Source organism: Taeniopygia guttata, chromosome 15 (genome assembly GCF_048771995.1).
Source record: "Taeniopygia guttata chromosome 15, bTaeGut7.mat, whole genome shotgun sequence".
Classification (NCBI taxonomy): Eukaryota; Metazoa; Chordata; class Aves; order Passeriformes; family Estrildidae; genus Taeniopygia; species Taeniopygia guttata.
Genome location: NC_133040.1, coordinates 12,504,058 through 12,518,317, shown reverse-complemented (window position 1 = coordinate 12,518,317; position 14,260 = coordinate 12,504,058). Strand labels below are relative to the sequence as shown.

Here is a 14,260-nt window from a genome sequence, read left to right as displayed (position 1 = left end):
CACCAGCCAGAGAAATCTCCTTGTGTTCCAGTCACACTAAGATGGATAAATCCCTACAAAAGCTTCACCTAAGGCCAATTTATGGAAGTGACAAACAACCACAGTGAAAACCCGTTCAAACTTTCTTTTCTGTTTAGCATGCCCATTTTTTCAGCTGCTTTTTTTCCCCCCTGAGATCAGTGACTTTTTTACACCAAGCCTAGCCCTGCTGAGGCAGGCTGTGTGTGTGAGCCGAGCCCTGGCCGGGGCTGTACCTGCACCGTGGTGATGCCCTGCTCACGCCCAGCCAGCACCCGACCGTCCTGCAGCTTGGCAACCCTGGGCTCCTCCACCTTCATGAAATCTGCCACCAGCTCCGTGATGTCAAAGTGCCACTCCGAGCCCAGCAGGAAGCTCAGCTGGCCACCAAACTCCGAGGATTCGGCCACGAACTGCGTCAGGACCCTGACCAGGGCGTGCTGGTACTGCAGGGTGCAGCCTTTGCCTTTCTTCTCGTCATCTTCTTCATCCTCGCTGTCCCGGGTGGGCCTGTGAACACAGGGCTTGGTTAGCTGTGGCAGTCCAGGGCTTCCCTCTGGCTGCCCTGGCAGGGGTCAGGAACCCCCCTGGACAGAGCCCCCAGAGACACTCTCTGCGATCTCTAGCCATGGAAAAGAGTTTTCAGTCTTACAGGATCAATTACCAGCTCTGAGTGTTTGATATCAGTAATAATTAAGTGTGGCATTGGTGCAAAAGTAAAAAGTAAAAAAAACCCCACACCAACACACTCATTTTCATCAGTGTTGATGTTCTCACCTGCTGCTGGGTGAGACAGGAGATCAGGGTTGGGATGGGCAGGTTAGTGAATCCTGGGCAGGTGTTTGTGCAGCTTTCTGCTGCTGTGCACTTTCAAAGCTACTGACGCTTCTTCCAGTAAATCCTTGGCTTGTGTGGGACCTCCCAGCAGCTTGGAAAGGGATCCCAGGGGAGCCACTGCCCCTTCTCCAGGCAGCAGAAGGCTCAGGGAAGCAGAGGGAGATGCTGAGGAGAGGGCAGCTGTGCAGCAAAGCAGCTCATCAGGTGGGAAAAGGTGTTTTACCATCCTTTTAACATCTGTATTTGTGTCTGAGCTCTTCCCTTCTCACCTCCTCTAACTCCTCTGGCAGTCCCTGCTGAGGCAGAGGCACCCAGCTGATCCCCATCCATCCCTCTGCTTTTGGGAATTTTGGGAAACACACCTGGACTGCCCCTTCACCTCACACAGCCATGCAGTGCCTAGTGTCACACACTCAGTGACCTCAGGTGGCTCCCAAAAAAACCAAATCAGGTGGCTCCCAAAAAACCAAATCAGGCATTTATGCTCCCACTCAAAGCAGGGTTACTCAGATCACAGCCTGCAGAACCACCTGCAGCATTAGACACACGGCCTGCAATCTTTTCTATCTGTCCCCCTTTGGAAACAGAGCCTGTGAAATAAAACAGCTTTCCCCAGAGCTCAGCGAGGCATCACAGTGATTTGTACATGATAGCACTGCTGTCACACCTGACAGATTTTTTTTTCTGCCTAAAGACTCAGTCTACCACCAATATTAATATTTTATATTTTTTTCCTCTTGCTCATTGCCTGGCACAAACACATGGATCCTCTTATCTCTTCCAAGTCAGGTATTAAGCAGTAGGTGGTCACACTTTTACTCATTATGCCCCCATGCTGTGGATTCATTGCTCAGAATTAATTTCCCTCCCTCCTGTATTTATTGAGCCTGAAGCCATCACAATATCAAGGGTGGGAAATACAGGGTAAGGCTCTCATTTTTCAAAGTATTGCAGGAGGTAGTTTTGTGGTTACTCTGTCCCTTTATCTCCTCCTTTGAAATAGCAGCTATGAAAAACTATTATAAAACAGAATTGCCTTTGTTATAAATTGTTTTATGACAAAGCTGGCAGCCAGTAAACTGAAAACATATCTAAGAAAAAGCCTTGTGTTCTTCAAAATTTGAAAACTGAAAGTCCCCGTGTTACAGAACCCAATCCACTGGAAATACATTTTCAATGCATCACTTGTTAGCTGAATATTTATATTCAGCCTCAATAAATGGTCTGTGGCACCTTCTGGTTTTGTGTGTGTAAAACAAGTGTCCATCATTACCTGCTGAATGAAACATCTTTGAATAACAGTGGAATTGTTAGAGGGAAGGCTACAAAAATAGGGTTTCTATTTCCCAAAGAAATTAGTTTTACAGAGTTTGACTAGCTGGGTATTTCTGGGAAACTTTCAGTTATTCTCTCCTTCCCAGCACTGGTGTCAGCCTGCAGTCAGCTCACAGCTGGCCAAACAGCCACAAAGAAAGTTCTAGAAGGGGAATGTTCATCGAGCTTCTGTGGTCCATATCCATCTATGCTGTAAATGAATTCATGGACTCCTTAATGTTCCCACTTTCCATTTATTCCTGTGTTCTGACCCTCTTCAGCCCAGCTAAGCCATAACCCAGCTCTGAACAATCTCAGACTTTGGCAGAACCAAGTTCAGCTCGGAGATTTTGGGATTTGACCCTCTCTAATAACAGACAGTAACATTAGTGCCTGTGCAGAACTGGGGAAAAACGTGCAAAAGCTGTTCAGGTAAGGAGCACTTCTGGGATTTGGGGCAAAGAGCACAGAACTGATGGGAACCTGCCTAATTATGGGACAAGAGACCCACAGTGCTATGAGGTTTGCAGGAGATGTTCACATATGCAACATCCAGCATCATTTACACAATTCCCTTTCTGTTCCTGTTTGTCCCTGCCCAGGGCAGAGGTTGGAACAAGATAATTTTTAAGGTCTCTTTCAACCCAAACCACTCTGTGAGTCGATGTTTTATTCAGATCCAACGGGTTGCTGTTATCTTTATTTATGTGCTTGTTTATTTCTACTTTTCGCTGTTTCAAACTTTGCACTGCTGGATTGTCCAAGAGGAAATCTATTCAAAACAACTGCAGGGAATTTGTTTTCAGCCCCAGCTGATAAATATGAGCTGTGCAATGACCAGAGGGAAGGATTGCTGCTCAGGGGCACAGAGGGAGCGCTCCTGTCCTTATCTCCAGGACTGTGTGGGCAGCCAGGATTTACCACAACAAAACCCTGATTCAAGTCCAGCCCATTCCTTGGGGTATCTTCAATGCAAAGGCTCCATTTCAGCACACAAACATTGGAGATGTTGATCTACTTCTCCTCAGAAACATGTTTTCTGTGGTAGACAAATGTGGAGCATCAGAAAAGCCTTCCCAAAGCCCGGGATGAGCAAGGCAGGCTCTTTGTCAGTGCACAGCAGAGGGAGGTGTCTGAATTTTCAGTACAAGCTTTGCAAGTCTGCTTTGCCAGGTCTCAACTCAAGTTCTTTCTTTTTTTTTTTTTTTTTTTTTTTTTTGTGTGTGTTTTGGGGTTTTTTGGGGTTTTTTTTTAAACAAAAGATGTAATTTTTTCCACTTTAAAGCCACAAAATCAAGATATAGGCAGTAAGTCAGTGCTTTGTCTCCATGTGTACAACAAAATGTTTGAGATCCAGTGAATTGCACAGCTTCCCTTTAAACTCCTCATTAAAGTGTTTTCAGGAAGCTTAAAATCCTTCATTAAGCAGGGAGCTCATTTTCTGCTCGAGACAAGTCCTGATGAATGCAAGCTCTTGCTGCATATTGTGCTTTTTTCCTCTTGGTCATCTCTGCAAACCCTCACAGTGCTTCTTACCCTATTCCTTGCTGCTTGGCAAACTTGCTTGGAAGGTTTTTTTGCTTTTCTGGAGCGAGCCAAGGTTGCCAGAATTACATTTAATTTCCATTTCACAGAGAGAAAGGCTTTGCCAGGGAGCTGAGTTAAAGCAGCAGCCTGTTCCAAGGGTGCCTGCGAGCACTGATCTCATCAGTGATCTGTCAGCTCCACACTTCAGACCTTGTCTCTGAGCAGTTCCAGTGTGTCTCTTTTCATCTGCACCCCTCTCAAACCAGGCATCATCTTGGGCCAGATGCTAATTTTCTGTTTTTAAAAAAAAACTAACCCTAAAGAAATCAGTTTTGCTGGGTTGGGGTTTGAAATACTCATTACAAAGAGTCATATATTTAAAAAACATTTGCAACACCCCTAATTGAAAAAGAAATCTCTCTCAGATACAAATTACAAACCACTAGAAGCTGATTTAGTGGAGGCTACAGAAATAAGCTGCACATAGCTCCACTCACAGTTCAAGAATAAATGTAATTTGGTACTTTTACAGATCTTGAAAATACAGCCTACCTATTAAGAAAAATCTCCAAGGCCTTGTCTCCATAGGACATTAAAATCAATTAACTAAAGGAGCAAATTTACAGCGTGCTCCAGCTTTGTGCAGATGCTGTTACCCAGAAATGGAAGGGTTGGAATCCAGTGTCACTTAATTTGCCTTAAAGTACAGCTTTACTTGGGAGGGGCAGCACTCACTGGGGGTTTAAATAAAGCAGGTTTTTTTTGTCCTGCTTTTGTCTCCAGAACTGGACAGGAGCAAAGCAGAGCTCAATAAACTCTGCCCATGCTGGTGGTGTTGGGAGCCTCCTGAAAACAATATCCTATCCCAGCTGCAAATATTTACTGAAATTAAATTTCCAGCTTGTTCTGTGAGGCTTGAGCCATGCAATTCCTATTAATGCAAGCTGAAGCCACTCATGCCATGTAAATATGTGTGCACAGAGCTGGTGCAGGAACCTCAAGAAGAAGGTAATTATTTTGCAGATGCATGAGGAATAGAAATAAATGTTCTTGTTAGACTAGCAGAGTCTGCCTGGACCTCTTCTACACTCTAATATTTGACTTTAATTTAAATATACACCTACTGTTTGCTGAGGCTGGGGGTTTGTTTCCCTGCACCACTCAGGAGAGGATGGTGGAGCTGAATTTCACCTGCCCAGGGAGGCCCTTCCTGTCTGCAGCAGCACTCACCAGAGATCAAGTTCTGATAAAATTAAAAGATTTGTCATATATTTGCAGCCTGATCTGGTATAGTATCCCTGTTCTTACACAGGGGAGATGAATTGGGTTTTTTTTTTTCCAGTTTCTGGCATAAAAGCAGCCTGTCTTTTCCTTTCTGTGCTCTGACAAGTTCCTGCTCTTGCAGCACAGTTCAGACCAGCTAAAAACCAACACAGATCAAACTGTGCAGGGGGTGTTTGTAAAAGTTTTGTAAAGACCCTGCTTTGGAAACGATTCAAGATTAGGCAAAATGATTCAGATAGGCAAACATGTCTGTAAGCACATGTATTTTACAATTACAATCATGACAGGCTTTATAGGGAGAAGCAAGACATTTTACTGGGAAGCCCAGCTGTGATCTGGGCACAGAAACTCTCCCAGCTCTGAAGGAGAGCAGCTGCATTCAGGAGAAGAACAGCTCTGCTGATGTACAAACATTTCTTTTGTTAACAGCACCAATAAACACGTTTAAAGGATTATTTTCTATTTTGCCATCTGGCTCAGCCCCTCAGCCAGTGATGAGGCCCTGGGGCAGCCAGAGGGGATGAGAGAAAGTCTGGGGGTTGCTCAAGTGTCTCTGCACAACCCCTATAAAAATACTCCAATATTGATGAGCAACTGTCCAGCAATGTTCAATTCCTGCTGAGAAGACACAAGGAGTTGTACACCAGGAGTGGTGTGAGGACACCAACCCTGCAGGACAGCAGCAAAGTGGAAAATTGTTTTGTTTGTGGTGAGGTGGGCTATGAAGAAGCCACACTGCAATCCTGCCATGACCACAACAGTGACACAGCTTCAGTTGATTTTGGGGCTAAATTTAAGGCTGCCTAAGCCTGTTGAGAGGGACTTTAGGAAGAATCCTTGAGTTTCCTTCAAGGACAGACATCAAAAACCTCGTGCAAATTGCCAATATTGGCTCTCACATGAAGCTGAAGTTGAAACAACACAATGCTATGGCTTCACCTGCTGGGAAATTCTTGGATTTGGGGTTTTTGCAAAGATAAAAGCACCCTGCTCACTCTCAAACCTACAGCTCCTGACTGCAGTCCAAATGTCTTGAGTGCTTCAGCTTATCACTTAAAAACTCATAAAAACTCCCCAATGTTTAGGATTTTGGGAAAAACATAGGCGGTGGAGGTATAAGCAGATTAAAAAGTAAAGAGAAAAGTCATAATAATAAAAAAGAGCCAAGATGAAAAGCCACTAAATCTCAGGTAAAAACCATCCAAATCTAAAACTAAAGGAAATGTAAAAACCTAACGTGCAAAGTAAATGTCACCGTGAGCACAACTAATGCTGGCTCTGAACTATTGATTCAGAATAGCCCTGCAAAGTTAAAAATTCCACATGAATGGTCAATAAAAGGAGAGATAATTTATTTCCTGCTGAACCTTTGCTGTTCACATGGGCATGGACCTTCTGGGGGGGTGGCACAGTGTCCACACTTTCTCTTCTCCTCCTGCAGGATGTGGGCCAGCAGCTCCAGTGCAATCCAAAGAAATGTTTTGCACCAAAACTCTGCAAAGCTTGCCAGCTTGCAAGCAGAGCAGACTCTCAGAGCATTCCCTTCATTTCAGCTGGCCAAATAAATCAGAAGGAGACACCAGGGGGGAAATTTCCAGCGCTGCCTCTAATGGGTTTAACTTGAGAACGGCCGTGGCTGAATGTCTGCTCCTGCAATAAACACCAGCCTAATCCTGCAGCTGTGTGCTCAGCAAAAATCCCACTGCTGGCAGCAGGATGTGTGCCTCGGGGCTGGGACAGCACAGGCAGGAGAAGGGAAGTTCAGTGAAGATTTAAGCAGTCAGCTTAAATCCATTCATTCCTCACCCAGCACAGCTCTTCCTGCCTTTGCCACTGAAGCAAATGCTGATGTCTCTTCTGCCAGATTCTCATCACCTCTTCTGTCACAGCCAGAAAAATATCCACATAATCAAGAGGTCAGTCATTGCCCTTCTCTGGAGCTCATGATCTGACTACCCTGCAAATTGTGTGCTATTCCCTTCGTTTTGTGCCCTCAGAAAGTGTTGGGCACCTCTCCTCCACTGCTCTCTGGGCTCTTCAGGCTCTCCAGCAGCCGAGATGTTCTCCTGGGCACTGGAGAGCTTTAGCTGGGCCTCCTCTGCTCTGAAACCAACTGAAGACAAGGAATGGGAGTTCTACCAAGAGTTCATTTGTCAGATTTGCATTGAAAAGGCAGAAAGGTCAGAACAAGGAAGACTTCATTGACTTCCTCATTTTGGGACCCCTCCCCATGAAAGGGACACCGACCCATTTCAAGGGACAAACTTCATGCTGAATAGATTTTGAAGTGATTAGCATACAAAGTGAGGAATGGGATGTACAAAATTATGAATATGTATTTGTATTTTGTGTATTCAATACTTGTATAGATAAAAGGGCTCTGTAACCACCTGGGAGCTGCGGTGTGGATTTGGGAGCGATCCCACACACAATAAACACACACTTCCTAACTTTAAACTGTTAGAGAGTTTTTGTCCATCACAGTTGGATATCGGTACTGGATCAACACCCATATTTTTTTAACAACTCAAAGGTACCTTTTGTTGGAGGTGACAGGGATCCTCCAGCCCTTGACCTGGCTGAGCTCGGTGTCGGAGATCTCGATCTGCAGCGGGAGCCGCGGGACCCAGACCGTCACCTCCAGCTGCGTGCTGAAGTGCTGGTAGGTGAAGTTCACAATGGTGCCCACCTTGCTCTTCATCTCCTTGCCATTAACGAAGATGGAGTCACAGCTCTCAGAAACCTTAAAAAAAACCCATATAATGTATTAGGAAACAAATAAAAATTCCTGAGGAAGAACAAGGATGATACACGAGCCCTAAGACAACACTGCAAATATAAGTCACGCATACTGCATTTCCAATTTTCTAATTAGAAGCAAACAGTGATAAATGGACTCCAGGGAAAGAGTTGTGCATTCCTCAAAGGATACTACTCAAACTACAGAAATAATTTAACGATGTTATATAACCTGTGTGAATCTTTTATACTAGGCAAATTAAACTCTTCATGAATCAAACTCCATGTGCATCAACGTTTATGTTTACAACTTGCTTAAAGAACCAGGAAAAAATGGGGCCATATGTTAGTAAGAAAAAGACTGACTCAGAACCATAAACCAGAATCTTTTCCCTTTTCCTTGAGCACTGTAATGCTGAAAGACAAAGATCCCCTTATGGCTCATGAGCAGAAGTGCAGCAGAAGCATTATTTTTTAGAACTCCTCAGTAATTGTTTTAACAAAATGTATTCATAGTTGCTTCGTGGCATTCTATGAAATCACTGCTAAAACGAGCGTGTGGGCTGTGTACTACAACTCATCTGCCCTCCTGGTTCCGGGGATCTTCTGGCACAAAATCAAGGTCCTGAGCACAGATTTTATTTATATAAAACCACGATCCTGAAAGACAGGACTCCTTTGTCAGGAAGGGGTTTCTAATATATTTATAAATAATATAGTTATAAATATATGCGTGTGTAGTTTTAGATACACAAACAGTATAGTTTTAGATACACACACAGCCATGTATAACATTCATGTACATTATTCATGTTTATACACATCCATAACATGAGTTCTACACCTGCACATGTACATGTATTTTATCTTTATCTGGTTTGCATTCTGCCTTGAAGAGAGAGAGGAGATCATCCCCCACGGGCTCCATGGAGGTGGTTTTAATCTTTTAAAGCCAGACTGATGCGTGGGGCTGTGCTCCTGGAGTGCACTTTGCTCTCCTGTCAGGACTGCTCTGTGTCACCAAGGCTCTGGCACCCGGATCCGGAGGGATCCTGCCTGAGCCCGTGCTCAAATTCAAGTTTCCTGGAATTACTGAGATAACTCATGCAGGCTTCGGTGGGGAACAGGCTGAAACACAGGCTGAGCTCCCTCTGCAAACCTACCAAAAATCTTTTCAGATATTAACAGGGATTAGGGGTTACTGAGCCAAGAAAAATTCGAGAAAATCTCTGTCAGATCCTTTGTTTTGCTGAAAAAATAAACAGTTTTCAGCTATGAAGTAAAAGATCTGTCCTTTCATATTTGCCATAATCAAGTCAGCTTCTCAAATCCTTCTCAATGCACTGAAATTACAATTTACACAGGGGTTAAGCCAGGTGATGAGGGATGGAGCAAAGGAAACGAAGCCACTCTTCTGCAGAGACTACTCCTCCACATAAATGCTTAATGAACACAAGAATATAAAAACAATAAATCTAGATAATCTGATAAAGAGCTTAAATGGACTTGAGGCTCAGGAGTACCACAAATGAGATGGAGCACACTTGGAATCTTTTTTTCCCTCCCTCATAATGTGTCACGAGCGTCTCTGGAAAGTTTAAGCACATTAAGCAAGCCCATTAATTGAATGAGCAGTTGAGATTCTAAACCATAATGCTTACATCTAGGGAGTTATGTGAGAATTAATACAAGACAGAAATAATTAAGAAAACTCAAAGAGGGAGGGATAAACATCAAGGCCGGATCAGGGGAATAACTAATATCTGACAAGACAGCAGCTAATTTTTCAGATTCTCTTCTTGCTGCAGCAAATGTTCTTGTCATCAGGCAAGAAAGGTGCTAAATTAGGGAACTGAAAGATGGACATTAATTGTAGCTATAAAAATATCAGTCTAGGTGTTGGAGTGCTGGAAGCTGAGAATTTTAAACTTTCTGTGCTGAGAGGCACAGACCCACAAGAGAACACTGCATTTGACCTGAGGCCGTGGAGAAGGCTTCCAAAATTGATTAACAGCGCTAGGATTGTGGTGTGTAGTTTGATTAGAAATCTGTGGTATTTTGTGGTGGAAAATTCAGAGTTTTTAAGGTTTTAGAATATAGCAATATATGTAGAGCAAGGTGGAGGTTTTAGGGCAGAGGCTGGTCCTTCTTCTTCACCTTTTTCCTTCTCTTCATGGGTTTGGGTGGTATTGTGCAATTGGACTGAAAAGTTTGCAGTACAGGACAAAAGGGATTAGCTATTGGGTTAAAAGTAAAAATAATTTAGGTGTCATTTCTTAATTGGATAGTTTAGCCTTAAAATAGCTTGTAGAGAAAGACAGTTAGCCATTCTGTAGCTTGTTAGTAGAATACTGTAGCACTCAGGACTTGTGACCTCGATAAGAAATAATAAAAGCTGAGTCTGAACATGAAATACATCTCGAGAGATCCAACCCCGACCTTGGAGAGGCAGAAAAGAAGCCAGGACCAGCAGTGAGTGCTGTGAGGACACTTGTTGAGGCTGGAACCTCTCTGAAAAAACAGAGATAACCGCAGCTGTGAGCTGGAAAGGAAAAACCCCCAGGGAAAAGAAAGGAGAGGAAAAAGAAGGAAAAATAACTCGGAAATCCCTAAATGCTGGTGAAACCAGAACCTGGACGCTGACACCGAAACGTGGAGAAAAATTACCCCACCCATCCATAGTCTTTAATTTAACTACTAAAAATCTTCATTTTAACTACAAAAGCACAACTAATCGCTATAACATAATACATACAGTAAAAATCTGCGCAGTTACTGCATGTAAGCCATAAAATGTGCATTTTTCACAGTACAACGCGGCTACACTTGAGAACGCAGCAGGAAAACTTCCTTTGCCCCGGTTACGCAATTTGCGCAGCCGGGCACCGCGAGAAATGCCCCGGTTACGCAAGGTGCGCAGCCGGGCACCGCGAGAAATGCCCCGGTTACGCAAGGTGCGCAGCCAGCCACCGTGTTGAGTGCCCCGGTTACGCTACCTGCGCAGCCGCCACCGCGAGAAATGCCCCGGTTACGTAAGGTGCGCAGCCGGGCACGGCGCGGAGCGCTCCGGTTACGCGATCTGCGCAGCCGCCACCGCGATGAGTGCCCCGGTTACGCCATTTGCGCAGCCGGGCACCGCGCGGGCCGCTCCGGTTACGCGATCTGCGCAGCCGCCGTGCCCTGCGCACCTCTTCCGTACGGAAAAATGGCGGCGCACTGTCCGTGGATTATGCCCGGCGCCATTTTGTGTTCCGCCTCCTGCTGCAGCGCCGCCTCTGGCCGCCGCCATTATTGCACCCCCAATTATACAACAACAATGCAAACATCAATTCCTCATAGAGAAGGAATTGATAGATATGAATTATAGATAGATTATGGATACATATTATAATATTGGGGGTTTTTGCAAATGTTAAAATGGATTTTATATGTGTGATGTTAAAGTAACTTTGTTCTAACTATACAGTTTTCTACTATTGTGGTAGAAATATAGTATAGTATTTAGTATTTCTATAGTATTTCTACTGTTAATTAAGCTTAGACATAGTAGTGAAATAGCTATGCCTGTGTTAAAATGCCTGCTTGGATGGGATAACATCCAATGAACACAGGATGAGGACACCTGCTACATCCGATATGCCAACATATACATATAGATTGCATACAGATATGCATATAGATATACATACAGATCTGCCAACCATCAGCACTCACCATCTGAAGGCAGTGAGGACCAAGGCCCAAACTGGAAGTGATAAGGAGAAGTAGCCAAAAGCACAGCCAAGAAACACACATGCTCTAAAAAAGCAGACCCAAGGAGGGGCCATGTAAAATAGCTCCTGGAAAATGTAAACAAGTTTGTGGATATGCATAAGGGTTATGAATATGCAACAGGCTGGTGTAAGGGAAAAGATATTTAAGGGGGATCCCCAAAGGTGACAGGGTGTTCTTGGCTGAGTGCAAGATGCACCCAGCCATAAAATAACCTTTGCTTTATGGTCCTTGTCTCCTCTTGTCCTTTAATGAACTTTTTCCATTTTCACAGGAGAGTGAACGCGTTTTTCACAAGGGAACGGAATGACTACCACCTCGAAACTTGAAGAAAGAACATCTTTGCAGGACACAATCCCGCAGAACACAAACAGAGAATTTGTCCCATTTCCTTGGATTCCAGAAGCCATCTCAAATAATAATGCAAAAGATCCTTCAAGAGACATACCAAATTCTACCAAATTCTTGCAATTGTCCTAACTCTAAACTTTATTACTCTAATTGTATGACTATTTTTACAACAATTTCATTATCATTAAATGTTTAAAATTTTAAAAACCAAGCGATTGGCGTTTTTCACACTCTCAAATCTCTCCTGCAAACACTACACACAGTGAGAAGAATCAGCAAAATGTAAAATGCACGGAGCAAGGCTGTTTCAAGCAGTCTGTCACATCCATTGTCAGCTGCCTGGCAGCACCAGAATTTGCTGTTTGAGACAGTTTGCAGGGGAGCCACCATGTGCTTCCATGTGCAGGTCAGGAGAAAGAGAGCTGCAATTAACCTCTCAGGGCTTTGAAGCAGGTGGTTGGCTCCAATCCCCACAAGTAATTGTAAAAAAGTTCAATTTGCCCTGTACAGTCCGTGACAGCCTCCTCATTTTAGGCTAATCTAGACCAGAGGAAGGTAGCAGTTCAGGGGGAGTAATTGGGAAACCATTTGATGTTCAGGTCACAAAGGTTTCTGCAGCCTTTGGGGGAGCAGGTGAAACACAGGGGACGTGAAGTGACAGGAGAACAAGTGATGGCTGCTTGTGGCTCATCTCTGCATGCAGGGGCTGCTCCCAGGCTCCACAGTCACAGTCCTCGTGGCTGTTTATTATTCAGGAGATTTTTGGTCGTGCTGAAACCCTGCTGGGCACAACCATTTTCCTCCACGCTCTCAAGCGTGGGAGGGGAGAGCGAGATCTGCTTCAGCAGAGACCCGGCCACATCTCCATCCACCCCCTGTCTGCAGCACCTCGGGGTGCCCAGCCCACACCTCGTCCCCAAGGGCATCTTTGTCACCTTCAGGCAAACACTTCTCACTGATATTTACACACAGCTGTGTATGGTCATGGATAGTGAATTATAAAGGACAAACTCCTACCCACACAGAATCACAGAATCACAGAATGATGAGGTTGGAAGAGACCTCTGAGATCATCAAGTCCAACTCATGCCCTAACACCACAACTAGACCATAGCACCAAGTGCCAAATCCAGTCTTCTTTTAAACACATCCAGAGATGGTGATTCCACCACCTCCATAGAAGACAATTCCAGTATTTTATTAGTCTTTCAGTGAATTTTTTTTTTCCTAATATCCAACCTAAACCTTCCCAGACATAACTTGAAGCTGTGTCCTCTTGTCCTGCCAGTGCTGCCCGGTGGAAGAGACCGACCCCACCTGTCTGCACCTCCCTTCAGGAGCTGTAGAAGGAATGAACTCCAGTTAATTCAGTGAAAAGCAACATTGACTAAGTGGATGGAAGTGTGAGACCAAGCACGGTGCAAAACTGTCCTGTGGCACTTTTCCACCATGAGTTTTTGACACAAGCCCCAAAGGGATGGTGCTAATTTTACATCCCGTTTGAAGAAAAGTGAGGCAGATACCATGTGTACCAGAATTTGGTCTAACACAGAGTCTTTTCAGCTGAAAAACTGGTTATCCAGTCTGGTCCCCAGATAATTTAAATTTGCAGTTCAAATTCACCCTTGAAAAGAGGTGCTTGCTGCCAAAAGAGCCTTCACCAGTGCTTCAGAAACGCTGGATTTACAATAATTCTCACAATAGTTCTGCCTCGCCCTGCCCCAGCTCATCTTGTGCACTGGGGTCTGCAGATATTGCCTGCAAGCAGTTTGAGGCAAATGGTAGATTAAGAATACACAGAGTAAAAGATGGCAAATGACATGATGCTGGAATTTAAACTAATAAAACAAGAGGTTTTATTCCCTTTTAATCTTCCACGTGTGCAGAATAGTCTTGGAAGTGTCATTTTTGTAACATTCTTTTCCTGTTAATTTGTTTTTATTGGCAAATCAGTTGTCCAAGTACTGTTCTCTGAAATAGCTGCTGTAGTTTCAGATAGAAGTGTTGTCTTTAGGAATCCCCTGAGATATATTCTAAGCTTTCTTTCCTACTTAGAAACGATAGCCGGAGTTTAAGTCGAGTATTCCCCATCCCGTGTGTTCGATATGTGTTTGTTTTTCATCTTATCATTGAATAATAATGTTCCACAGGAACAGGATACAAACTGCCTGGCTCACTGCAGCCCAACAGCTACACCCACAAACAGGATTAGAAGGATTTCCCCCTCCCTACAACCAGCTTTCACTGGAGAAAAGGGACAAAATGAGATATGTCAAGGTGAGACTGAAGCAGTTCCACTGCTCTTCATCCTAAGCAGTCTTTAATTGCAGCCTCCACCAATAATTAAATCCTACACTTTGCACTGAAACTAGAGGTGTCCCTAATCTTGCTGTTTGGGGGAATTGGGATTGAGGCAGGG

At 44.2% G+C, this 14,260-nt stretch overlaps 1 protein-coding gene across 4 annotated transcripts in view; it reads right to left on the bottom strand.

Annotated features, from left to right (window-relative positions):
- TMEM132B (transmembrane protein 132B) overlaps positions 1-14,260 on the bottom strand; it is a 220,584-nt gene that overhangs the window by 7,931 nt on the left and 198,393 nt on the right. For 2 of the 4 annotated variants that reach the window (XM_072936167.1, XM_030285360.4), the window contains exons 6-7: positions 7,518-7,723; positions 255-528 (exon numbers count right to left, since the gene is read on the bottom strand). In XM_072936167.1, the coding sequence (XP_072792268.1) occupies positions 255-528; positions 7,518-7,723 (480 nt within the window). Of the gene's footprint in view, positions 1-254; positions 529-7,517; positions 7,724-10,474; positions 10,562-10,715; positions 10,848-14,260 lie in introns of those variants that run through there. The other 2 variants (XM_041719479.2, XM_030285361.4) reach the window with 2 other exon arrangements.